The 27,204-nt window shown below is 44.1% G+C and overlaps 1 protein-coding gene across 1 annotated transcript in view; it reads left to right on the top strand.

Moving 5' to 3' along the window:
* Positions 1-27,204, top strand: part of LOC131262322 (CD166 antigen-like) — a 147,808-nt gene that overhangs the window by 98,801 nt on the left and 21,803 nt on the right. Inside the window, exons 5-7 of the mRNA XM_058264299.1 lie at positions 5,303-5,416; positions 23,832-24,035; positions 26,376-26,521. Of these exons, the coding sequence (XP_058120282.1) occupies positions 5,303-5,416; positions 23,832-24,035; positions 26,376-26,521 (464 nt within the window). The remainder of the gene's footprint in view (positions 1-5,302; positions 5,417-23,831; positions 24,036-26,375; positions 26,522-27,204) is intronic.

Genomic DNA, 27,204 nt, shown 5'->3' with positions numbered 1-27,204 from the left:
ACCGGTGGATGTTGGCCTTCGCCATGATTATGACTTTGGTGCCGGAGTTCGACCAAACCGATCTCCACCAAGATTGCATGATATTTAAGCAGGCTTGAAGAAGCGGCCAACTGTTTCAGTTCCTGTTCAAGCATCCGAAAGAATCGAACCGGTTTTATTTCTCTCATGAATCGTTCCATTCTATACAGAAAATGCAAATCGAAGATCAACTGTGAAGTAATCATAAAACATCAAAATAGTTTCAATTAAAAAAAGTTCGCTAAGAATTTTACTAGAAAATTTTTTAAACACAATAGGTCAACTGAAAAAAAAAACAAGAAAAACATAAGTTAACACATACACATGCAAACTGTATTACTTAATACCACTTAAATTAGATGTTTTGAATTGCAAAACAGGGACATTCCAAAGATTGACGATTTTTATGCCATCTGTAAAGATACATAATCAATGAACTTTTTACCTCTATCATCTCTAAACTCAGCTTTAAGATCTTCAAAAGAGTTTATGTTGCCAGGATATTGTAAGACGATTCAATATCTTTCTTGAAGACATTATAACAGTGTGATTGTATTAAAAAAATAAATATACTTTAATTAAATATTTACATAAATATCTTTCAAGGAATATTATTGAAGGAAATTTGCGTCATTCAACCCATATGTATTCTTTTTTTCATCATGTATCAAATTGCGTGCAGCTTCTTAATTTGTTATGATATTAAATTATTGCGCCACACCTCAAGCATAATCAGGGAATTTTCATATACATTCATGTATTATTTATCTATCTCTCTTCTGTATATGTGTTAAACGGAAGGAGATTTTGTTATACGCTGCAAAAATGTAATATAGTTTAAAGTCTTTTATCTTTTTCCTATTCGTTCTTTCCGTAAAACAAGTTAAACTCACACCTCTGGGCTGCAAACAAATGATATTGAATTGGTTGAAGATTTTTTCTTCTTTTCTTGCAACACTACAATGTGTTTTAGAGCTTTTTAGGTTCCTTTGGTTGTGCATACTGTAAAATAAGTGAAACTTAAACCTGTTGGATGCAAAATAAGCTTACTCTGCTACCACAAGTATTAAGCAAGAATTGGCCAACACAAATCTCCCAACTTTCCCCCTGGACTCAATCGATGCAGTTTTGCTTGTCGTATGCAAAATTCATGCCACCCGAGAAAGCACCATCTAATACCTGGGACTAAACATATCGGCAACCGCACCGACACCCGTTCCGACATCGAGCCCCGGGTAAAGCTCTGCCCGGACACGGACGTAAGAGAGGCGATGGCTGCTGCTGGCGTTCCTGCATACCGGCGAGCGTTGAAGCCGTTCGGTGCTGGGCCGTGTTGTGACGGGAGAATAAATTTTTAAAGCAAACAGCAGCATCTTTTAACTCGCACCGATGCTGCGCTGGAAAATGCAGCGAGCGTTAGTTGAAAAACGATGTTCTGCCAACGATCCAGTGCCGACGAGCAGTGGCACATGCAAAGCGCTGCTAAATTCTGCGATCCGATGGAGGCTGCTGGCCGTTAGTGTTTGTGTGCTTTGTACCGGGTTTTTGTTTGTGCGCTTACCGGTGGCAGAATGTACGGCAGGATGTTGTTTTTATTTTAAAAAAAGAGGAAACCCAATATACCCAGTAGCCCGAGGTGGTGGGGTCGGATTAGTGACCCCATTGCGGTTTCGGCTACGATCGATCAATGCCGGGTGAACGTGTATTAGCCATCAGGTTTTGAATGCTGTCAATAAAGCTTATTTTCAGTTCACGTGGAGGTAATCGTCGGAAACATATTCGATCCGGCAGCGCGCGCTACGGATCAGAGCAATTACGGGTAAATTCCTAGAAGTATATTCAAGGAATAAACTTTTAGAACGAACCTTTTTGCATCTGACTTAAATTACCAATGGAGCTAAAAAAGTGGCAAATAGATTTAAAAACCTTTCAATTTTAAAATAAAATGTTTTGCGGTAAAAACAATATTTTAAACGAACATTATTTGGTCGAAAATACAACCCAACTTGTTCTTCATCAATCGCACAAAAGAGCCATTTTCTTCTCCCGAAACCAGACGTCATATGGTTTAACAGCAATTGAGTCAACGACGTATGATCTAGTTTCAATTCCCCATTCGGGGAAAGTTCGTCCACGTACAAGATTCAATCGAGCTCGAAGCTCGAAACTTATTTCGTTCGCGTCCCGGAATTCGTGTGCGGAAAAGGTACCCCGAAGGAGAATTTGCCCATCGTACCCCAAATCGTGGCGAACTATTTACAACACAAAAAAAGGAAGCATCCGGGAAGCGGATGGACTGAGGTTCAGCAAAAAAAAGGACAAGGAATCAATTCGCCGATGTCGGTGCTGTGGCATTCCGACCGGATGATAGTTTGCTACACGCTACACAAGGGGAAATCCATATCCACCGGAGCGTACTGGATCACACCCTTCAACGGCAGCTGCTGGCGCTTTCCTTGAAGCAACCTCCCACAAGGCGGTGGGAGAGACCAGCGGTTCCGGGCTGCAGATACACAATATCCTATCCGATATTTGACTCCTCGCAACCAACCTCCGGACGGAGTGGAGTAAACACGATCCCAGCCAATAAACTTGTTCCTTCGCTTGTACACACAAATAGTTCGATCCTGGGTTTCGCTTCTTCGACTTGCATCGGTTATGCAAATCCATCCACTTGCCAACGAGCCATATATATTGCGCCGGAGCATATTCTTCGCTGGGGGACGAAATCAAAATGTCCTTTGTGCCTCGGGATGGTCTCCGGTGGTGATTCGTTTATGTGACCACCACCGACGGGGGCACCGTGTGCAAGGTGGTCAGATTAGGTGGACAAAATGAATTTTCGGAATCGAAAGGATGCTTAAGTTCGGTAACATTCCCAACAACTGGAGCATTCTTTTTTTACTTTGATAAACTCCTAGAACATTTTTCTTATCGAAACGTAAACATTGACATCAATTTTTTACAGCAATTGACACTGATTGAATAGATAATATAAAACATTTCTTGTTATTACTGATAGCACCAGTTAGTCTGGGAAATTCTAAAATTAATCAATTTACTTCTGGTGACAACACAATCACTTGCCTTATAATAAACTTTTAAGCACAAAAATGCTGAAAATACAATATAGTACATCAGAGTGCCCCAGGGACTGTCATATTATCCTTGAAACTTAGTGAAAAACTCCCACAGTGCAACGGAGTACCATGCAATACACTTCGAGAGGCACGATCGAATCGAATATAGAGATTTACAGGAGATATGATAATGAATGGGCAAACAAGCAGCCGAACAAATAGTCGCTTGCATCTTCGTTTTGTTTATTGATTTAAAATTCCACCGCACCTTTGCTCATGCGAACCATCTCTCGAACTCTGAACGATTCAGTTTTTTTCTCCCTCCCTCCCTCCCCTCTCATATCTGTTGGTGACACTTTCAATGAGCTTAAATTGGTTCGCTTTTTCAATGGGACCGGACTACCCGGATGCCTGCTGGATGCCGGGAGTTGGTACGATAGCAGATGATTTGCCTCGCCCCTTGCAGTCCAGGCCAGTTTTCGCATCTCCAAAGTGCAACCCGTGTTGGAACAGTGGCTTATCTCGTTTAGAGACACCGGCTCCTTCTGACCAATCCGCACGGCGCCGGACCGGGAGATAATCCAGCGTTGATGCAATCTATGGCCGGCTGCAAACATTGCAGCCGAACCAAAGCCGAAACCAACGTTTGAATGAACTGTTTGAACAGAAGTTATCGAATCAATTTGTGTGGCCAAATTGAGAAATTGAATTCGAGCCCCGGTCATATGCGCAAACACGTCTCCGTCATCCACGGGTGGGGGGTGACGAAAAAGCGACATGATTTATGTGCAAAGCTCATCTAAAGCACCCCTCCCGCCTCTCCGAGGAAGTTAAGATGAAAACCGACCGAGTAGGGGATTTATTTGCCAACTGCTCTATTTTGTCAGTTAGTTGCGATAATCCGGTGTGGAAATCCAACATGACTGATGTCCTCCGAGGATCTTTTCTTAGTGAATGCATAAACGGAGAGGGGAAGTAGTTTCCTGTTGTTTTTTTCTTCTTCTGCTCACCGGTAAACTACTCGGAAATCAGATCCCCCGAAAGAATCTCGGTGCGCAGTGCCGACCTTCTTGTGCATCTTGCTACCGGTGGACAACGCCCGTTTGGGGTGGAGAGGTACGTGTTTCCCGGGATAAATCACCTGGCGGCACGGGCAAAACTTTTCCCATTAATTTAGGTTTCGGAAATTCAATTACATGCCACCGGTACTAGTGTTTTCCGCTGTAACGCTCGATACTCTTCATCGGGAGCGCAGGCTCGGCAACTGCAATAAAATCCCGACATAAAAGTTTTGTGCCATTTGGGAATGGTGGTGAACTTTGGGAAAGAGGGGGGGGGGGGGGGAGCGAAACGTGGTGGTGTTGTGGGCACTGGGCCGGATAACTAAAGCCAATTGCACTGCCAATGCCGCATCCTGCCGAAGGTAGCGTATGGGAGTGAGCCTTTTTTTGTGTGCCCTCACTTTCCCCTGACTCGGAGGTAGCGTTCGGTACGAGCCAAGCCTGCTTTGGCGTACGAACTTCATCGTTTCCAACGGCGAGATCGACTGAGATTTTATTTTCCCATCAACATTACACCGGGCGGATTACTTCCCACAGTGCACCCGCGAACAACAACTTGCCTTTTTGCGTGAGTTTGGAGATAGTTTCCTGTAATGCATAAAATAAACTGTTACTGCGCCATACGCGATTCGCTCAGATGGACTCTCCAACGAGAAGGTTTTATTTATTTACTCTAAACTGCCAGCCGGTTGGAATGGATGCGAAAACAAGCGTTATATGGGTGATTTACTATGCGGGAAGTTTAGACATTTGTTTAGTATTTAAAAACCACAAAATCGGTGTAACAACAAACCGTTTAAATCGTTTGTTCGCACACTAGTTACCCAACCTAGGTATTTAAAGTATTGCAGACGAATGAATTCGAAGGTATTTAGCGGCCTTCACTAGTCAAGCTGTATTTAAATGACGCAATGACATCATTATTGTAATTATAGATCAAGAACACTCATTTTATGGAAACTTTCTTCTTTGATTCTGTCTATATAAAGAAAAATATAATGTTATATGAAATAAATGCCACAAAATATTCTTTTAAGACATTGACAGACGATTTTTCATTACCTATATTTTGGAGAAATGTATGAAGAGAGCATTAAACGACAATCAAGTAAACTGGTTAATAATTCTATACCTCTTCCACAGTACTTCCTGAGCATCCGGTAGTGCTCAGCCAATGGGGTCAACAGCTGAACAGCTCCAAACTAGGACCAAAGGAGGAAGGTGACGATATCGTGCTCACTTGCCGGGTTGTTGGAGGTAAGTGTTTATTTGAACAAGATTAATAAGTTTATGAAGCTAACTACGAAAATCAAAATGTACAAGTCCTTTAATCCGCTCAATGCTCCCATCAAACAGAATATTCGTTTTTTAGCAAACTAATTTTATCAAAAAGACGATAATTTGATTGGTGAAACATACTAAACCTCAACCAACTTCACCTTGGATGGACACGTTTTACAAACCGAAATGAAAAACCTCAAGCCAAACCGGAAACGATTTACAGTGTGCGGATAAACTGCCAACATCAATCGAGCCACTTGGGGTTATCCGATGGGCAAGGCTATAATTAGAAAAGTTTTTTCCCTTCCAATACGCGATTTGGTGGCAGAAGGGTGCAGTAATTCAGCCCTTCCTTACGGATTGTTTCCACCCATCGATTGCCCGGTGATTGAAATTAAATTGGCTCACACCTCTCGATTTACACTTACCTATATTGGTTATGCAGCATTAAATGTTGGTTGTGAGTTTTTTTTTCTAAGTAATTTAAAAAACACATAATTTATCTACTGCATACCTACCACATATCAGACAAATGTGTTAATTAATTGTGAGTTGTTGACTGAAATTTGTTAATTATGAAAACTCTTGGTTTCGTTATCATCCGGTTGGTTTTTGAAAAATAAATTCATATTTTTTTATGAAAATTTTTCATACTTTACAAAACAAAAAACAGCCAGCTAACATTCCATTCTGTAGCAACCATATTCAATTAGTCTATCACTGAATGTTTTGGCTAAAATTAAATCCTACATAGAGTGGGTCACAGTTTTAACTGTGGAATTCCCGTCCCAGGAATTTATTTATGTTTCCTCGGAAAATTTCACCGTACCGAATAGAATTCCCGTTTGGCAATCTCATCCGCGTAGATTGGCCATTGTCCACAAAGTTCAGTCAACCTTGGCGTAGCGATATGAAGCCAAGCACCATAGAAACGACCGCAATTCCAGTGACCGTTACTGACTGGAAGTAGTTCGGATTCAATTTTAAGACAGTGCAGCCCAAACTCTTCACCGGCGCACCAGAGTCCATTCGCCTAATGCAATTATTGGCAGTAACTTCACAACGACAGCCCCGAAGACAGAAGACGTTCCCTCCCACGAGCAAGTCAGCTCGAGGAGCAACTCCTAACCTCAATTAGACCAAGAATTCCACTCCTTCGGGAACCGGCACGGCGTGGAGCATGGGGCGGTGTGCTACAAATCGTCGTCCGATTTTCTCCCTCCGCCAGGGAAGATCTCCGCACATAATTTCCAGACGAACGCTTGGGCCAACCGAAAACCCGACCTGCCGGCACCGACGGAAGAGCGCACATTTTACACTGATAATGACAGAAGTTTAATTGATTCATTAGTATGCAAGACTTACACAGCCGGAAACGCAGAACTCAACCTCAGCCGTACGGGATCGGCTGTTTCTTGGCTTACCCGAGTGCCGGCTTAAGGCAAGATCCATTCGGTGCTTTGTCGACGTGCCTTCGGACGATACGCACGATGGGACAGTTGGTAGCAGTTCAAGGTGCCGGCATGATGCTCCCTGTAGGATGCTTCATTTTGTCGGGCTTGTGGCCACATGGAATCAAACGACAAACAGCAGCACCAGCACCACTTTGAGCTTCGGAGCCGCAGGTGCCTGGAAGTGCAGGTGCCGTTTTACATAAGGTCCATCGACGTCGCTGGGCGGACGCTTCCGGGTCTGGGAAAAACCGGCAAATAGAATCTCAAACTCCCAAACAGCCTACACAACAGATCGGTGGTAGCATACCGTCATACGAGTGTTGTCCTCGTCCGCTGGGAATCAGAAGTGATTGTCATTTGCAAAAACTGGTGCGCCGCACAGGTGAGCCGTGACCAGAGCAATTGCGTGCGCTCGTTGACGATTCCGACCATAGCTAACTCACCCGCCAGAGGCACTAGAAGGGAGTAAATAATAATTTTCAATCCATCCAACTTAATAATGAATAATAATAACATTCATTGTGGCCCACAAAAAGGACCTGGGGGCTTTTATAGGCTGGCGTGTGGACGCTTTTCCTTTGACGATTCGAATCACATCACTGCACTGGAACGATTGAGAGTATGGCTGTCTCATGGTATTTCAAATTCTACTTCAAACTCTGTGGGAATTTTCTGGCCAACGAGGATCCTCTTGGGATCCATTCAAATAAATTCAGACAGCAAAGGAAATTGATTTTTAGTTTATTATTGTTAGTTATTTGTTATAAAAATAATTTCTAGTACTAAATTTCCGAATTACATATTCAGCGAAAAGTTTCCTTTTTCTTTTTAAGTATAAGAAGGAGTACTTTCAGATCGAATACTTGCGACCGTTAGTGAACTTCAATTAAACCTCTTTCATCGGAATTGAAGTGAACTTCAAGTGTAGAAAGATGCAACATGGCAACCTTGTATCTAATTCGATTTTCTCTTGCAAATAAATCAATAAACATGTTTAACCCACGTTTACTTGTAATGCATTGTCTTCTTTATTCAAAGTGTATTTTAACAACGTAAATTTTATGAATAATTTTATTGGTTTTTGTTCATATAAGTCCCGTAATGCATAGACTACATGAAATGGTTAATCTGTTGTGATTGTCTTCGCAATGTTTACGTTACGTTCATCATTTCGAGCGTTATAATCGTTTTTCGGTCTGGACAGTCTCGATTAATCGTGCAGGTTCCTAGATGACTGTTTCAAACCGACACCTAGTGATAACGAACTGTTTTGAAGTAACTACTACAAGAACTTGGTGAAGATATAAAAATACAGTGTTTTTTCAACTGTTGTTGTTTTAACACACATTAATGTTTTATTCTTATGCACCAAAGTTGATTAAAAACAATTTAAAAGTAATTATAAATGGAACCACAGATTGCACATCTTTGCGAAAAGATATCTCTCATATTGGCAAGGCTTTGCAACCATATTGTAAATTTTCAAACTATTACTATTGCAAAGTTTTTATTTTCACGGATGTTTTGCATTAAACTATGAGAAAATCAAATGCAACAAAAATAGCACTCAATAATTTATGTAACATTGTTCATTTTGCTGTTAAAGTTCGAGCAGCTGGAAGGCTGAACCGTACCGTTCCATTCGGCACTCAATTATAACGCGCCACACCAAACCCTAAACATTACCGAAGAACAACGTCATTTCGGCAAACGCCGACACCTTGGTTGGCAATTAAAATTATACCTTTTACCAAACCATTACCCAATGTTAACACATCCATGGCAGTTCTTTCTTACACGCTAGCAGATTTCACTACGAACGAACAGCTACAGTTATACATGTTTAATCTTCCGCCTTCTGCCCGCACGAGAGCGACGGTTGGCGAGCGGTACAAACTTCTCGCTGGGTAAACTCATTATGGTGGCCTTGTTTTTGAAGGTCGGAACGATGGCGAGGAGGAGGACGGCGGGTTTTTCTGATTTTCCAAGCGGTTGTGTGTAGAAATTTATGGAACGAGTAAGACAAAGGGGTAAAATCTTGTTTTTTCGTGACGCATTCGCTTACCAGGTGCGCGTTCCGTACAATACCCAATGTATGTGGTTATGTTTATCTTAAGCATCCCTCACATGCAGGAGGCTACCGGAACAGCACAGTATTTTAAAACTAAATCCCAAACTCATGCGACTGACTTTTTGGCTTTTCTTGAAAAGCTTCCAGCCCGGCCAGCTCGACGCTAACCAAACGAACATTTTACCGGTATTTATGATTCCTCAATTTTCTCCCACCCTCCGTGAAAGGATCGGGAACGCGCTTGCACACAACTGGGTACGGTGCAAGTTTTCCCTGTATGCAAACAGTTGATAACGTCCCTCTTAGATCCAGTCGGGTGGTAGTTTCGGGTCGAAAGCGCCGCCGTCGGTGGCTTTCCCTGTCCGCAATACAAACCGGCACAGTTTTCCTCCCGGAAGGAACAGGCCCCCCTTCCTCAATGGAAGGGATTTTAAATAAGAGGATAAGTGCAGCAAACAAAACTTCTTCAAAGCAAAGCACACATGGCACGGCGGCCCCGGACCGGGAGCACACTTAAAGACATGGCTAGGAAAACCCTAGACGTCTCCTCGTTCCGTCGTTGGCTCACGGAAAAACCGGGAGGTCTTACGAGGGCGAAAAGCGAAAGCTAAGGTATACCGACTGTGGAATAAAGCGGCTGACGTTGTGCTTGAAAAGTTATAGTTCAGTTTATGCAAAACTTTAACCCCCTCTCCCAAAAAAGGTAACCTCACATCCATCGCAGTGGTACGCACCCGTACGTGTATGCTAAACGGAGCGTTTCCGTTACTTTTCGTCACCTTGCGAAACCCCTGGCGAGACCGCCCGGAAACGGGGTCGAAGTGCAATGAGCAGCAGAGAGAGTTATTTCCGCTGCTGAAAGCAAGTTGCAGGTTCCAACCGGGCGACGGGACCATTCCAACAAAGCGCACCCTGCAAGATGAAATTGAAAACTGTTTCATTATGAAACTTTATCCTACGGTGTATGGATTTTTCTCAACCTCACCCCCGCCAGCTTCCCTTCGTTTTGCGATAGTTTCATGACCCGTACGTTCGTCAAGGTGTCGGAAGGAAATGGATTTATTTCAGTTCGGAAATAGTTTCATTCGGTCCATTTATGCATCATAAATCCTGATCGGAGCGGTAGAGTTAGACTTTATGACCCACTGAGGCAAGTGAAGTATGCTCGAGAAGCTATCCGTTTTGCGTCTGCAAGGAACAATAAAAAAAATGCGTATGATCACACATAACGGAGAGTAGGAAAATATGAGTTTTCCAATCGTTAAATGATCATTCTTATTTAATTTTGCAATTTTTTTCTTCATTTTTAACATTACCATTTCATACAAAATGTTTTGGATTCTTGAAAATAGATAGAACCAATAAAAGATAGATAAATCCTGTAGGTTTCTAGACCTGCAGGTGGACCTCAGAAACCTACGCATCAATTTTATCGGTACTGCTATCTGAGAAAAAATTTTCAAAAAAACATCTCAACAAATAGTAAAATCCTACTCTCTTTCGAACCCAGAAACAAAATTAATCTTCTTCAGTTTTCTTTCGAAACAAGCTAAAATATTAGCGTTTTTACAGCAAATGCAAGTCCTTGCTGTAGGCCATAAAATCATCCATTTCACAAAAAAGAAAAACCTTCGACATAATTATCTCTTCACTCTACGTGACTAGTGTGCCGCGCGATAAGATAAAGATATTTACCTTTTACCGAGAGACAAATGATGTGCGTTGCGGCCGGCTCTTAGAAGGTTCGGAGGAAAATCCGTAAACAGTGTGAAAAATCAATTCCGTACCCTAGCAAAAAACAGCCCAATTGGGATAGGGTGGAAAAAATAAGATGAAAAAACTCCATTCCAATCACTCGCCGGGCAAAATCGCAGCCTCTTGCAAGGTTGATAAATAGTTCGGATGGTTTTATTTATTTATATTTTCTTTTGCCGATGATCAAACGGAAGAGCATCAGCTCGGAATGGCGTAGGCTGTTCGGGGGCGTTAGAGATTTTAGGCCAAAGTAGTGGGCGAAGAGGATCAGGTGGGAGGACGCCTTGCCCGAAGCGTTGAATGTCATTTATCATCGCGTTCCGGGCCCCGGAACGCGTCGACTTCCGTTAGGACGTTATCAACGCGCGGCCGGCGTGGCTCCGGAGCCACAAGGCGGATTGGCAGTAAATATGATGAAGATATTGGCCGGTCCCGAACCACTGATGAGTACGGTCGGTTTCTGTCGCAGCCCCTGCTCCTTGGTGGAGTTTTGCCCATTGGCGAAACCGCACCGATCGGAATTTGTCGGCCACTGACGTGCGGTACGGTATTTATGAACCTAACCCTTAACCATTCCATCGATTAATCATTTCCCGGGCGTCGACGGTTGGTTGGTTTGGCAGGGTTTTCTTGTCCTTCCGGAGGATCCCTTGGGCCACGGCAGTCCAGTACGGAATTCGACTTCGCACGACCTTTCCCTTCGATACACGCATGCAAACGGTCGACATTGCTGCCGGACCGAAATTCCAACAGCATCCTAAAATTCCAACCGATGGTGGAGCTTTGGGCGATCTTACTCCACCTTCCTGCTAGTTGTTCTGGCCTGGTGTCCTGATTTGAAGATTTATTAAATCGGCAGCACTCACCGATTTATCACCGTTCAATCAACATCATCGAATCGCCTCCGTTTTCGGCAATGGCACCGTTCGTTCCATGGACAGAAATTCGTCATCGGCTTAAGCCTCCGTACGGCATACATCTCCAACCCGGCTAGCCTCGGCACAGGTACCACAGAGGTGTGAGCAAAGTCCAGGTCACACCACGTCCCCGTGCCAAGCGAACGTCGGAGTCCGAAGCAGCCGTCACCGGATTGCTCGGTAAATAATTTAATTAGCCTGCCAATCACAATCTCATCACTCATCGAAACCCATCCCGTGCGCTCGGGATGCCGCGTTCCTGCCGCCCGAATGTGTCCCCCGCTCCCCGGCCGGATGCCGGATTTGGCGATTGAAATTAATGATCCATCCGGACCCGGCTGCAGCTAATGCGGAGGGGTTTTTCCACATGTGTTCTTCAGCGTCACAAGCACCGACAGCTGCTGTTCTAAATACAGCACGTGTGCACATTGGGTCAGGCCTCGTTTCATTTGGTTCAGCACTTATTATACTCGGTACTCAAATCAAAGTCCTCTCAACCGGCTGCTTCAGTAAATTGACGCCGAGTTCTTTGGAGTGTTAATGAAACATTAAATAGATTTTACCAGGGTAGAAGCAAACGGAAAAGCTCATCAAAGAAGTTAATTTTTAAATAGAAAAAATACTTCCTATCACAGAATAACGCCTTCTTCTTAACGTGACCAAATTATTAAGCATTTCTTAAATAACTTAAACTCTATTTTTGCACCACCATGTGACCACCATAGCCGAAAACAACGGACGTTTGAACTACTGTGCACTCCCAGGTGCGTTCCCAAGGATAACGTTTAATGCCGATTGTCGGATTGCTGTGAATCCTCGTCGAAATTTATCACCCAACGCCAATCAAACAACGTTAACATCGCCATCGTCGTACGGTACTGCTGACAGTAATTTGATTTTACGGACGAGTTTTGGACACATCTGGCTCCGGTAGGTAGCAGACCAGAGTGCGCCAATTGCACGAAAGGATTCGATTTGTTTCATTTCTTCAAAACAAAGAATTGAATGCGATTTTTCTACTCAACAATGAAAACCGAAAAGATTACGAACTTAAGGTAAACTGATTCAGATTGGATTGAATAACTTAAAGTTCTTTAAGGTGGACGGAAAGATCAACTTCACTTATATTGTAGGAAAAGAAAAGAAAAGTAAGAACCCAAGAAATGCATAAACACATCTTCCTCCGCGCGCAGCACAAAAGCTCATTGTCTCAATTTTCGTGTCCATATTGTCAAATTAAGTGTCCAACTTTTTTATTTCTTTTCCCACGTTACGAAAAACCATCACTTCTCGTAAGTGGTGATAATGTACCATAAGTGGTTCTAAGTGTAATGGGCTTTCTAGGTGCGAAATGTCTACCATTCCCACTCTCGACGCAACACTGCGTGGCAGGAGACACTGGAAAAACGGCCAGTGCTTGAACAAGGAATCCTGCGCCCTTCGGAGCCCTTCAGCCCACCACGTGTGCGTCCATCCCCCGGGCGCGAAGAAGGTCCATTTTCGTCCCTTTTCCGAATCACGTATCACCGGAAAACATAATCTCTGGCCGTGTCAGCGGCAATCATTTTCATAATAACAATAATCGAATACGCTAACCGCAGCTCTGCTTCGTAAAATGGAACTGTTTACACGTGGCTTTCACGGGGAGTTGCCGTCCGATGCGTGCCTCAGTCTTGTTCTTGTGCGTGTGCTCGAATGGTTGTGTTTAATCCGGAAGCTACTGTGAACGGTACAGTTTTATCGGATGGCTGATCTTTTTTTTATTAGAACTTATTCTAGAAAAGTGATTCTTATTGTTGAGTTTTCTTTTGTATTAATACTCACTGTGCAAAGAGAACTCTTTCAATTTAAATTATCTATTTATTAATTATTCTACAAACACTGTATATCGATTGTGCCAAATCTAATGTTAACTACTGTATATGCCTACAGTAACGCAGTTTGATATGTCAATCGCGGTCAATGAACCAAAAATAGAAATACGGCTAACGTTGAGAACGACGACCAAGTCGCAAGGCAGAACGAGACCGAAATGTAATAGTACGACCTACCGAGGATCCAAAAGGTACCGGAAAGCTGATGTCCAGCAACATCGGCTTGCGGGTGGAAAGCACAAACGTTCAGCTAAGGGCAGCGGATCGGGTCCGTCGTCATCACCACCGTCGATCCGGTGTGGTTGGGAAGTAAATTGGAAATAAATTGGTTTTCATCTATCCTTCTAATATTGGAATTAAAAGTATTCGATGCGATACCGGGCCACCCATCGGAAGGGCCTCTTCCGGTTCGGCAGGCATTGCGGTGTTGCGGACTTTGACAACGTGATTATCGATCCTGACGCTGGCCTGACCGTGGCATGGATGACATCTCAACATAGCCTATGCTGTCTACAATCAAGCTGACCCGTTCTGTAACGGTCTGGAGGACGTAACGGAGATAGAACCGGAAACGCACAGTCTTCCATTTTCCTACAAAAAGCTACAGTTTAAATGACATCCAGTCGAAATGTAGTTGGAAAATGTTTCTAAGAAATACTACCCTTACTAAACAGGCACATTGGAGGCTTTGATGTTTGTTGAAATTGAAGAGAAAAAGGAAATACTTACTACAAACATGTAATTTATTCATAGTTTGAACTGGTTTTACTAGAAATTCAAGTAAAAACAACAAAATTTTGTTCTAAATTATCAAACATCTCGTAAATCCGTCAATCTTCCACTGTCTAGCGTCAGTGTTGGTCCAGAGAATTGTCCATCCTATTCACCATTTGATCCATCAACCTGCCAGATGAGTTGGCTAATGAAAGAGGAAACAAGAGAAAACACCAGCAGACAAGCGGGGAAAATCGGAACGCAATTTTTTCCTCGCATTCAGCGTTTCCCAAACATTCTTACAACCGTTCATACGTACGAGACGCGAGCGTGTCCGAACGAAGGCAAGAACATGAACCGACAGGGGGAAAGAAAATAAAAACCCTCCAACCGCACCACACCGCGTCGGTTTGTGATAACACATTCACCCAACCGGCAGAATGTCACCAGAGTCCTTGCGGGTTTCCGAATGGGCGAGCAGCGAGCTCCGTGTCCTGCATCGTGAATCGTTTGATTGGATTCAGTGGTTTATGACACGCATTCCCCGAGGAATGATTAAGTTTTTTCCTTCACGTTTCGTTTTCCTATCGGTTTCGGCATTCGGCCGGACGCACACTGGACACGCTGTGGAAAAATCGTTAATTTCTTTCGGTAGCATTTCTTTGATCTTACACTTGCGATCGTTGTGATGGTGATGTTTTTTTTCATGCTTTTCTCTTGCTTTTCCCATGCGTCGTTGAAGCATTCGATCTTTTGCGTCGAACGGTCGGCTTTTGGTATTACCCACAGATATTCTTTCCACCCGGTTGCTTCCAACGCCTGTTTGAGAAGAAGGACGTCAGTTTTCTCCGTAGCCGCCCCGACCGTAGGATATTTGGTATCCGAAGCTTCCGAAAAACTTTCTTCCTCTGTCATCCCACCCCGTTTTTTCGCTTCCAACGCTCCTCACCGAACGAGTAAAGACACCGGGCCCAGCTTTTGGGCATCGAACGTTCCATTTAAAAGCATTTGTGGTCACGTTTCGGTTCGCTTCGGAAGCGTACGCAAACCCCGAAACCCCGTCGTCCGTTTCTCGACGCCGACGATGCCAGCTGGAACCTGCTTTCCCATTAGTTGACCGTTAACCCATCGACGGCACGGAAAGAAAATGGCCGATGAAACAAAAAATGAAAAGCTCATGTTTCGGTCCGTCTCGAGGTCCGGCCATGCATGCGTTGCACGTGCCTTGATGGCATCGCTCGGAGGAGATGTATTTTCCATCATGGCAGATTCTCGAGGGAATTCGGCGGGCTCCATTAGGGTTAGTTTCCTTCACTGGCACCGGGTCGTGGCATTGCGCTGGTTGCGACGTGTGGTTATCCATTTCTTCGTCAGTTATATGACAAATGTAAAACTTGGATCGAGTTGTTGTAGCTTGGTTACTTGAGCGAAAATAATGTAACATTATTATTTTAGGTGCTAAGTTAAAGCATTAACCAAGCCATTTTGCAAACGTATTTCGAACCTGTCGAAAACAATTGTTTGAAAAGCTTGAATATTCGCATTAATAATTGATGCATTTTGCATACAGTTCCAAAATACTTTTCAGCTCAGCTTATTCGCAGCCACATTATACGAAAATTGCGAAAGCTGATTAACATTCCGTTTTATCTCAAAACAGACAAGGTCACGAGATGTCGAAGTCATACTCAACAGAATTCCTAGCTGTGCTGGAAATATTATTTATTCCAAAAGAAACCCTCGAAACCATCCAGCTTGATACGAATTCCATGATGAGACAGTAAGCTTACAATGTATCATACAATGGCTTTAACGAAACCAATTCAAATAACCAAGGAACATTCCTTTTGATGTACTATTAGTCGTGATATCTCTCTCACTTGTAAGCGATGCGCTTTGAACTTTTGTTTCCTCGACCGGCGAGAGAGACAGTTGCAATGCACCATCCTGAACGCCACAAGGACAGTCCACTTGAAGGCGAAAGCTAATAATATGAAAATATTATCTTCATGCAATAATGCTGAAAAATGGCATCTCAGATAACGGTAATAAAAAAAAGGAAAAACAAAACTTCCAAGCAAGCTCGGTGTACTGTAGTGCACGAAATAGCACGCGAATATTGTGACTATCCTGTGAACAATAATTTAAGTGCAACTCCCGCCGCATTGCACCCTCCCCCCCCCAGAAATGCGGCAGCATTGGGAACGTGTATTAAAGTGCCCGGATTTACAGCGTGATAAGACCACTCGCAGCGTGTTGCGAAGGGATGAAAAATAGTACCTTTGGACAGCCATACACCACACACACACACACACACACACTTGCGAAAAATTGCATGCACAAAGGATCAGCAGCAAAATCGGCTCAAGCACCGGACGCCGTAACGCTAGTAACGCCGAGCCATTGCTCGCTCGCGGGGGAAAAAGAATCGCACATTTATGTGACAAAATGTGCCCATTCACGAGCCCCATATATCTCAATCCACGGATTTCGTCCCTCCCCCCTCCTCCGCAACGGTTGCAATTTCCCCCTAGGTTTTTCCCCCTGTGACAAATCCCTACCGCTCTGGTGGAGGCTAGCCCGGGGCCCCTTCTCCCCTTTCGGCTGGGAGTCCGACGCGGCTCGAAAGTGTCACAGATTTACATATTTCGTGCAAATAAATTTCCCCGATAGCGTTGATGGAATCCATCCCATCGAAAATTCTATCCCACCCTGCCGCCACACTTCCCGCCAGCGCAGGAAAATTGCCAGGATACGCCCGACAAAGGCTGTCGAAAAATTGCTTTCCGAAAAGCGTAACGACCGTGGGGCGGAGGAGGCCGAGGAAGCACGAAAACGGGCTAGATGATAAACAAAGTAATTGTGGTACTTTTTGGGTGCATGTACTCGGTACAAGAAGGGGACGGGACGGAAATGACTGTCGGAGTAATACACACCGGTGAGTCGGTATTGACATGATAATCACATGTCAAACGTGACAGCTCCGGAGACTCCTGTCACATATGCCTCCTGTGACCACACGCCTACTCCGACTACTAGTGAGGCTTACCACGGCTGTCTGCGTGAACAAGTTTTTTTCCATGTCGACCAACTCAATCCATCTTTCGTTTTACTTCGTCCTTATTCCCATCGAGGGATGCGATGATGCTTTTTTTATCATGTTCCTCGTTCGCTTGCCACGTGCGTGGAGTAGTTTGCGGAGGCGCTCAATTTAGCCGATGGTATAATAATAAAATATATTCACCATGAAAGATTGGTTTTATCAATCGCTCACCAAGCGTGGCACGAGGCTTTACCGAAACTGTTTACAAAGGATTTTATACACTTTTTTTTTGCTCGTTTCCGACACAGCTGAGCCTTTATTCTGTCCACATCCTCGGTGCGCTGCATTTTTCCCACTTCATGTAAATTTGTGTGTGCTTGTGTTTTCATTTCACCTCCCAGCCAGTTTCGGCGCGCAAGCCGCCATTGTGGTGCAGTCTCACGTAAAATCAACCGAAGGCAGCGGATTGAATAATTTCAGCATAAATTTATCGCTTTCCCATCATTTGCGTTACATTTGTGCGCCCGTTTGTCCCGTTGGTAAAACAAAACGAATCTCGTTGAAATCGTACTACAGCTTCGTTATCGGGTTTTATTTCGAGTTTTACGTGAAACGTCGGCCACACTTATCGGAAGCTGATTTACGAGGGCCGCTCTACGGTGCGACTGCTTTGCAAGTGCCACAAGCGTTCGGCAGAAAATACCTTCAAGCTCGCCCCTTTGCATACATTAATGAGTTGTGCAGAATGAGAACAGTTTGTTTATTTTGTACAATAAGGTATGTTAAACAGATTTTTGTTAAAAATGTTGCTTTTAAATCAATGCTTTTTTACAATAAATAAAAGACATGGCTGATGTAGATTACTAAATTTTGGTAAAATGAAACCAATTGTATTAACTTTCACCCTTCCGGAGGAATCGTGTAGAAGGAATGGTAATACGTGGTAACCATGTTTTACATTTCGCAACGTAGCGAAGGTCAGCAAAATTGCACCAACTAGAGTGGTACATCGAAATCGAACCACAATGTGGACATTCGGGCCGCCCTTCACAGCCGCCTCATCTGCCGGAAGGCTGACACCGGCTGGCCGACGCGCCGGCTGACCCCGGTTCCATCCAAACAATTCCAACTCATAATGCCCAAAAACGTTTCCCAAAGCACACATACACACACTTTTACCGTACACCACCGATCGCAAACCGAAGAGCATGTCGTTTCGTTTTGTCAGCATGAATTCCGAAATTCGATCGATTACTGCCGGAGCGGCCGGAGGCCAACATAAAAGTGTCAGCAAGGCCGGGAGGTGGAGAGGGCTGAACCGGGGGGGAAAAAACGGATATAGCGGGAAAACAGTGCGCCTGATCCGAGCCAAAATAAATTTCTCATCACATTCCCCAGCTTCCAGCATCCGGTTATGCAAAAGCCGGAAGTGTGTAGGGGGCCTGAGGGTGGCGTTTTGGAATGAATCTGCTGATACAAGCAATCCATTCCGATGCATTGGAAGGAGCCGCTTCGGAAGGGAGATGAAATGGGTGGGGATCAGAGGGGGAGGGAAGAAAAGGGAAGCTTTGTTGCGGTCGGTGGCACAGGCGATGGCAGCGCAAGCCAAAGTGAAACGAGATCCGTAAGGACATGTGTTATCGATACTGCAAAACGGTTTCCCTGACATCCATCATTCATTCGCCACTGAAAGGTCGGTCGTTGTCGAACACGCAGTATACCGCCCGCCCGCCCCGGGAAGGGCCTCGGCAGTGGGTGGGTGGCAGCGGTTTTCCATCGCGTCGCTATTTTCTCGCACGTCTCGCTTGCGGTGCAAGGACTCGCAAAACCGTCCGCTCGGGAGTGCGGAAGTGCGCCCGAAGTGCCGACGGAAGGAAACCGACGCCAGTAATGGCGTTTGCGAATGCATGGGATGTGGAAATAAGTGTAAATTATTTATATAAATAAATAGCACCTACCCACACCTACGATCGGGGTTTCTTGATGTACAACACGCTTCGTTTCACAAGGACCCGTTCCCTTACACTTGGTACATGGGAAAAGCTGGTGTGGCTCGCGAGCTACATTACCATGAGCGTGGTTTTCCCAGCCATCGAATAACAGACGGGTGGCAAACCGTTGTCACACTGAAAGCACCTCGGTTCGCTTCTTCAGCGCCATTTTTACGTAGGGGAGAGGAACTTGCACGCTTCAACCGTGGAATGCAATTGCCCTTCTTTGGTGACACGAGAAAGAATTTAACCGTTCAACAACCGTAGCGATCTAAAGTTTCGATCTAAAATATGTACTGCTGGATCTATAAGACCGTCTAATGGATAAAAGTATGTAAAAATATATGTGTTGTCCACCAAATTTGCTATAATTACTCTTGTATTTTATAATTTACAAAAACAAATGACCTTCAAGGTTGCCGAAACAAGAACAATTAATCAACTTCCAAGATGTTATAAATCGATATGTTTAGTGAAGCTCTTTTTGCGCAACTTTTTCGAATTTTGCTTTTATATTCTCATTTCATACCTTACTACACTTAAACATCCCGCACGTTTTATTGTGGATTTTTAATCGCTTCGAAAGAGTAAACCGCAGCACAAATACATCGCATTCCAAAACGATAATTTTCGAACCCAAACCCAACGGTTCCGTGCGTTTTAGTTGTGGCCTTGTTGCAAAAGAATCGCCGGAGAATCGACGAAAATCCTCCTGCAAGATGGAAAATCGGGTAAAAACCATTGAACGCCCGTAACTATCCAACCGCTCAGGTAAAACCGACCTCGAAAACGTGCTACTCGTCCAGCGAAACAAGAGCGCATTGTATCGGAAGGAATGGAAAGTCCTGCAAAAAAAAAAAAAAACGGGCCGCAAAAGAGGTCCACGTCCCCACGGTTCGTGAGTTCTCCCATCCTTACGATGGGTACCTCCATACATCGCTTTATGTCGTGCCGGTAACAATTTGTACACGGCAAAGTTCGGCAGTACTTTCGGACTCGTTGCGCTGTATTTTTGTACACGCGGTGAAGTTGCCCGCTTAACCCTTTTCCCGTTCTATCATTATTTTCCCATCGCCGCCCACCGCCTTCCGTTCGTTCGGGCTTAACCACAACCGGCTACTTTTGGAAGGGATAGTACAAGCATCCAGAAACATTTCCATGCTTAAGCTCCCTTTACAATGCCACACGGAGGTGTTCTGCGTGCCGAGCACCCACTTACATTTTTTCACGCGATAGGAATTGATTTTATGGCAGCAATTTTATTGGGATTAATTGAAGGGTGAGGTCAGGTGCCGTGTGGCTGTTCCAGCTCATGCCGCCGCTTTACGTGGAAACATTCCTGTAGCGATGCCAACGAGGAAAAACGATGAAGGTTTGACTACTTTACTTACAACTTTGGTCCTACTTTAGAACGCATGATAGAAATTCAAGGTAGAAATACATTTGGATATGCAAAGAGTAATAATACGACATGTCATAATTTACGTTTTAGGTAAGCGTAATTTGGATGTGGATGATACGGAAAGTTTCCTTTTGAAGAAGCCATGTAATCAGTTATTATCAATTGCTTTCTTTATTCTTCAAAATTTATCAAACCTAGAGATTAAATTATGAATATCTTTTCAATGAAAAATTTAGAGAATAGGTCATGCCGTTTGTAGTTATACCTATTAAAAGTCGTTGATATAACCGTTTTTTTTTTTGTTTTTTGTAAAACTTTTCTTTGGATTACAAACGTTTGGCACAATTCTTTTGCATCGCTTCGTAAAAACAAAACGCTCTGAAACTGATGGACTGTAAAATGCTACCAGAATTCGACAACATCCCACACTGAAAAAAATGCAGTCTGTGTATTTCACCCAAAGGGTAGCTCAACTGCGCCAAATAACCATCTTCCCCCCAGTGCGAAATCGCAAGACGTTGGGTGAATCAAAATCGATTAGTGGTAGAATCAATATCAAATTTAACTCCTATCAGCGCGTCTCGAGACCGAGCCAAGATGGTGTTTGATGCCGTTCGACCAAACGATGCCAGATATCGCGAACCGTCGAAAAGGCATTTGTTTCAGACGCAGATAATGGTTATATACTTTTTATTGAGCTGCTCGCCGACGATCGAACCGCTGGGATTTCCAATAATTGCCACTCAACGGAGCGTGCAGACGAAAATCCGTTGGCGTGCACATGTGCTACCGAACGGGTGGTTGATGTCTGCAATTTTAAAATTTCTTTCCACTGCACACCACCGACGAACGAAGGACTCGGCTGGCGGGCGAATGCTTTTCAGGATCAACGAGTGTCTTCAGAGAGGAGTGGCCCTTTTTTTTACAACCCACACCCTTTTCATCGTTGCGTCGAACGAATGGTGTAATGTTGGGGGAAAAAATGGCAGTGAATTCTTTTCTCCATGCATGACACTCCCGCGAAACTCACGCATGCTTGAATGGGTCTGGTTTGGTGGATTGAAAACTGACAGCCATCGACGTCGATGAGATTTTGAACGACTTGCATGAACTTTAATGATGTTTTGCGGTTGGTTGCTTGTTGGTTGCGTAAACGTAAAACGTGTAAAAAGTTCCCTCAACTGCGGTTCCATCAGAGCTTAATGATTTGGAAGCTGTTCAATGTTTGAACTACTTTACAACATTCGCATGACAGTTTACGGAATCATCGAAGCATGTTGTAGAGTTATATACTGGGTACAAGAATTGTACAAAAGCATTTATTTGAACTAGTTTCCTGAATTGATAAATCAATCTACAAATTTATGATGTTTTATTGATGATACATTAATAATTTAAAAATTTGAAAAACACGAAGAAGATCAGAAAACTTTCAATTTAAAATGAAATAAGTAACAGTAAAGATTCTTAGCTTATTGTTTGAAGATGTTTGTAAAACTTTACAAATTCTTCAAAAGAGAAAAGGCTCTATAGTTTCCTACAGTTTACCGAGCTATTTTTCATCATCATGTTTAGGACAACCATGTTAATTTTCATGAACAATGCACACGAAAAGACCAAACGATTCCATTGTACACGCCTTGGTTAACTCGAACAAATCGTCCATTCTGATGGCTCTTAGTAAAGTTAATTGAACTGTACCCGTTTTGTTGACATAATTTATTAAATTAAAACCTACACCGCGCGCAGTACAAAAGCGGCACCGGTTCCGTTACTTTAAAGTTCTACACACAGCTTTGCGGGAAACCGCCGCAAAAAAGGCAAATGGGTTTTTATCGTACTCACACTCCGCCCAACCAACATGGCTACCGAGCAATGACGAGCCAGGGTGTACGTACCACCGGGTACAGCTGATTGCAGAACAAACCACCACGGAGTAATAAATTATATTTTTAATCTACATCCACGTGGTTTCATCGCTCGACCACCAGATTTAATTAATCGAATGGCTACACTTTCGGCAAACTGTTGTTGCACACCGGTGCACCATTTGCCACCCACCCGGTTAGTACGATGATCGGGTACGACGAGATGTGCATTGGAAAGCAGGCAGCGACCGGTCGCCGAACGGAATGGGTGGATTCATAATTAAACTAACCGGAAAGGGTGGAGCGTACGCCATGTCAGGACAGCAAAAAAGTCGATAGATTGTTTAATAGGCTTTTGGGGGGCGGCATGAGTCCGATGGGCGGAAGTGTCTAACTGCACGGCGGCTTTTGTTCCATCCTTCCGTTCCAAACATTGTCGTTGGCCGATGGAACCGTTTGAAGGATGGAACGACCAACGTCCGACGCAGAGTAACTTTTTTACAGGATACAGTTTAGAAGTCTATTAGAATCAGTCATTTTCAGAACTATTGTGTATGTTAGCTGTTTGATGGGATTCTATGAAAGTTTTAAAATCTGTTATTCGCCTCTTCAGTGCAAACAAAATTCATTTAAATATTTATAACATTTTGTGACTAAACATTCCACGCAAATTTAATGAAGCAAACGCATCTTTTGTGATATTTCACCACCTAAATTTTGAACTAAATAATTAATAATGGAATGCATTCCCCATTCCTTTTCAACCGCACCTTATGATTTTGCTTATTTCAAGCGGTTGAAAACTGTTCATCCAGTCACCATCATCAATATTTATTATCGAAAACAGAATCCTCATATTGAACATATCAAATATGTATTTCGAGGCCGATGCAATTTTGCCTGCCCTCATTTGCAGTAAAATATTTCATAACAATCGCATAACCCCCTCGGAGCTCCAAGAATCCCGCTATAACCAGACCGAAATACATACCAAAGCATCCACCCTTCTCGTTCGCCACCTCTGCCTCACCATATAACCCTCCCGAAACCTGCTTACGAGAAATGGAAAAATGAGAAAAATGCATAAATCCTCTATCTACCATCGAACTGCATCTAAATTATGCTACTCGAGGGAATCGTTTAATATGCAGTATGCTCCAATTACCCTCTATCTCCGCTTGCGCTGCAAACAAACACACCCCCAGTCCCTAAACCCTCCTCCCTCCATAGAAGCTTCAGCGGTTTGTCTAAAGCGACGGACTAAACAGTTCCCTCTCTCCAATCCGTTTCACTTCTCCACAGGCCGCCCCCAGCCGTCGGTCAAGTGGCTCATCAACGGGATCCTGGTGGACGAGCAGTACGAGCACAACTCGGGCGACGTCATCGAAAACCGGCTGCTCTGGCCGGCGATCCAGCGCTCCGACCTGAATTCCATCTTCACCTGCCAGGCAACGAACACGCTGCTGGTGGAGCCGAAGGAAAGCAGCTTCGTGCTGGATTTACACCGTAAGTATCCTTCCCCAGCTCGGATTGCTTTTTTCCTCTCTCTCTCACCCCCTTCCCCCGCTTTCTCTCTTGGTCGACCGCGGCCTCATTGCAAATCATTGTCGCCATTTTAAACATTTTCCAGACGATCCCCCCGACGATCCCGACCCAATCCAACGAAGAAGTGCCAACTAATGGGCAAAAGATTTTCCCCCGGGATTATGATTTCCGGTACCCGGTAGTCCCCACGGGATGAATCCATCTGATTGTCGAATTCTCATTTCATTAAAATCTCATTACTTTGCCGACCGGTCCACCACCGGCAACATCGGACCCCGCGGGCCCACCGAGACGTTTGCTGCGCTGCAAAATTGAGCACGTCATCGTATTTCTCCCTCCCTTCGGCACTGGCACCAAACCACCGCAAGGTTTTCTAAAATTCTTCTTCACGTTGCTAGCCATTGATTTGTGGCAACGTTTCCTTTTTTTTTCTATTCGACGACTACTCCACGCCAAGCGCACAATCCTCCTGGGAGTGAGCCATTTCTGGCGACAATGAATCCGCAGGAAATTTTCTCACTGTATGGAACATTGTCTTGGGAAGTTTCCGCGGTGGCATTTATTTTTGGGGTTTTTATTGCGTGATAAATGTGTTTCATACGAATGCCTGCCAAATTTAAAGCTGCTAACGAGCTGATCGATCGATCAATTCCTTTGTGGAGCTTTAAAATTAGTAGCACTTGTCAAGTACTTTAGAGGTAAAACATGTTATTTACTGGTGAAATTTAACGTTGAATGTAAGTTTCATGCTCTCATAGTCATTTGAAAGATAGAAATAAGCGTGCACTGCCCTTTATTTAACATTGTATATTCAAAAAACGAAATGATATACGAAACGGTTTGTTTCTAACGAGAAACAAGCAATCGCTCGGGAAACCATATCTCGATCAAACGCTAGATTCCACGAAAAGAGACCCTTAAACCAGAAAGAACCGACAACTGCACAAGGAAAACCTAAAAACAATAATGATAATACCTGGACAGTGTGCTACCGGTCGAGTTCAATTTGATTCGGAAAGGACTGAAAGCAGAACTCTTGAGGGCTTGAGTTCGGGGAAATAAATCCCATTCCCTCCCTTCCATCGGGGACTGGTGTTCTTTTTCAATCCATCTTGCGCAATAAGGCCCCATGGTGGATGGGCAATTCTGGTAAACCAAACCAAAGCGAGAAAAAAAAAATTACGAAGAAAAACCGAACCTTCCTTTGAATGTAGGGCGCACCAAATGACGGATTTGCGGCAGATAAAAGAAAACAGACCAGACCGGATAGCGTCGAGCCGGGCACGAAAAGCATCGAATTTACATCCTCAAATGACAATCCGGCGAAGCTCTTCTCGAGTTGTTAGTCGTTAGGGAGTGGAAAGGCCGGGTGGAAAATGGAGGCAAAAAAACGGAAAATCGACCGATTCCGAACGGAAAGCGAAAAACGGTTTTGCGTAACCGAGTGTCCTCGCCCTGGGGCCGCGGAGGGAAGATGAAAGAGTTATCGATAAAATGATGAAAATAATAATTCACTGGAGTTTTTTTTTTTCCTCTTCCCCGGAAAGTGAACGGTTGCCTCCGGAGTTTGGTCGTTCGCCGAAATTGTAGGCTTCGGGTTTCTTTTCCTTTTACCTTTGCATTTGAAAGAGTGTTTCTCAGTTTTCACCTCTTTTCAGGTGTTGTTTTTCCTATTGAAACTTTCCTCGACCAATGCAAAACCATATACTAAAAGAAATTTTACCTTTAGGAAAACCAAATCTTTTTTTCCCAGTATTAGAAAACACACATATCCATTATCTCGAATGCCTCAGCAATATCGTTCATTCACGGATCGCGCGCTCTTGTTTCTTTGATGCATAAAAATAATCATGTCACAGATACAATTCCTTTTCGCTAAATATCATGTCTCATTGAACCTAAATTTTCCGCCCATATCTCTTGCTTCCCTACCGCTGTATACTTTTCCCCGACCAATCACTTTGCTTCGTCACGGTTTCTGGAAATGGTATATCCTTCCGCAGCTTCCTTGGCCATTGTCCCAGTGGACACAGGACAAGCAAATATTACGGTTTGATTGGAAACCTCAAGGCACGGGCCCCGTTCGCCTTCAGGTTCGTTATTTTCCTTCTCCGGAGTCGTTTTTCCCGCTCGGTCGCTCTCGGAATCGGGCACATTTACAGGTTAATACTGGACGTTTGGTTGCCGTCTCCGTTTTGCTTTCATCTATTGCCCAACCATCTTTTTCTCTCATTTCATATTTCAACCCCACCACCCCACCGCCGTCGCAACCGAACGTCCCCCCGGGTCCGGCCGCTGCAGTGAAACCATTGAGTGTGAAGATAATGAACCCGCAGACGCCATTAGTAGCCGATCGGCGGTACGAAATCTCCTGCGAAAGCGTCGGTTCGAGGCCAAATGCGATTATAACCTGGTACAAAGGAAAGCGACAATTACGCCGTGCGAAGGTGAGTGGACATAAAAAAATGCCCTTTATTTTCCCCGTGGAAAACCAGGTGAGGACGGGTAAGTTATGGGGCAACGGTGGGAAAACTCGTCCAATTCGCCGTCAATAGCAGGAGCGCTGGAGGAAAACCAGGACAGTCGGTGGTGCAAGCCTGAGCAAGCCTTTTCTTTCGCAAGCGCCATTCATTACCCTAACCTGGCCGGTCCACCCGGGATGCGGTGAAATGTGAGTTCCAGACGCAAGCCAAAGACAGCAGGAAAAGAAAAACAATACCCGCACCGGAGCGAAGGGGGAATGTTTTATTGAATTTATGAAAATGGACCAGAGAGCACCGCATAGAATTTCCGTACCGGAGCCTAAGCCCCAGAATGTACGACGTAAACCATTGCCAATTCCTGGCACTACGGGCACTCGGAATGAACGAGTCTGGCGTGTGCTTGCGGGAAGCAAGTATATGCACCTATAAATAAGGAATCATTCTTCTCCTCCCTCGGGGGGACGATCCCACCCGACTCCCTCGAGGAAAGCAGGACTTTATGGTGCTTCGCTACGAGGTGTTTGACTATGGCAAAACTTTGCTTTGTCTGTGAATACTGCACATGGGTATGCAACATGCACGGTGAGTGCATCGATTGTCTTTCGTGAGCGGCATTTTAAAGCATCCCGAAAGTAAACTGCATGCAC

The sequence above is a fragment of the Anopheles coustani genome, chromosome 2 (assembly GCF_943734705.1).
Source record: "Anopheles coustani chromosome 2, idAnoCousDA_361_x.2, whole genome shotgun sequence".
NCBI lineage: Eukaryota > Metazoa > Arthropoda > Insecta > Diptera > Culicidae > Anopheles > Anopheles coustani.
Note: the sequence above shows the minus strand (reverse complement) of the source record. Positions and strands in the feature narration are given on the sequence as shown.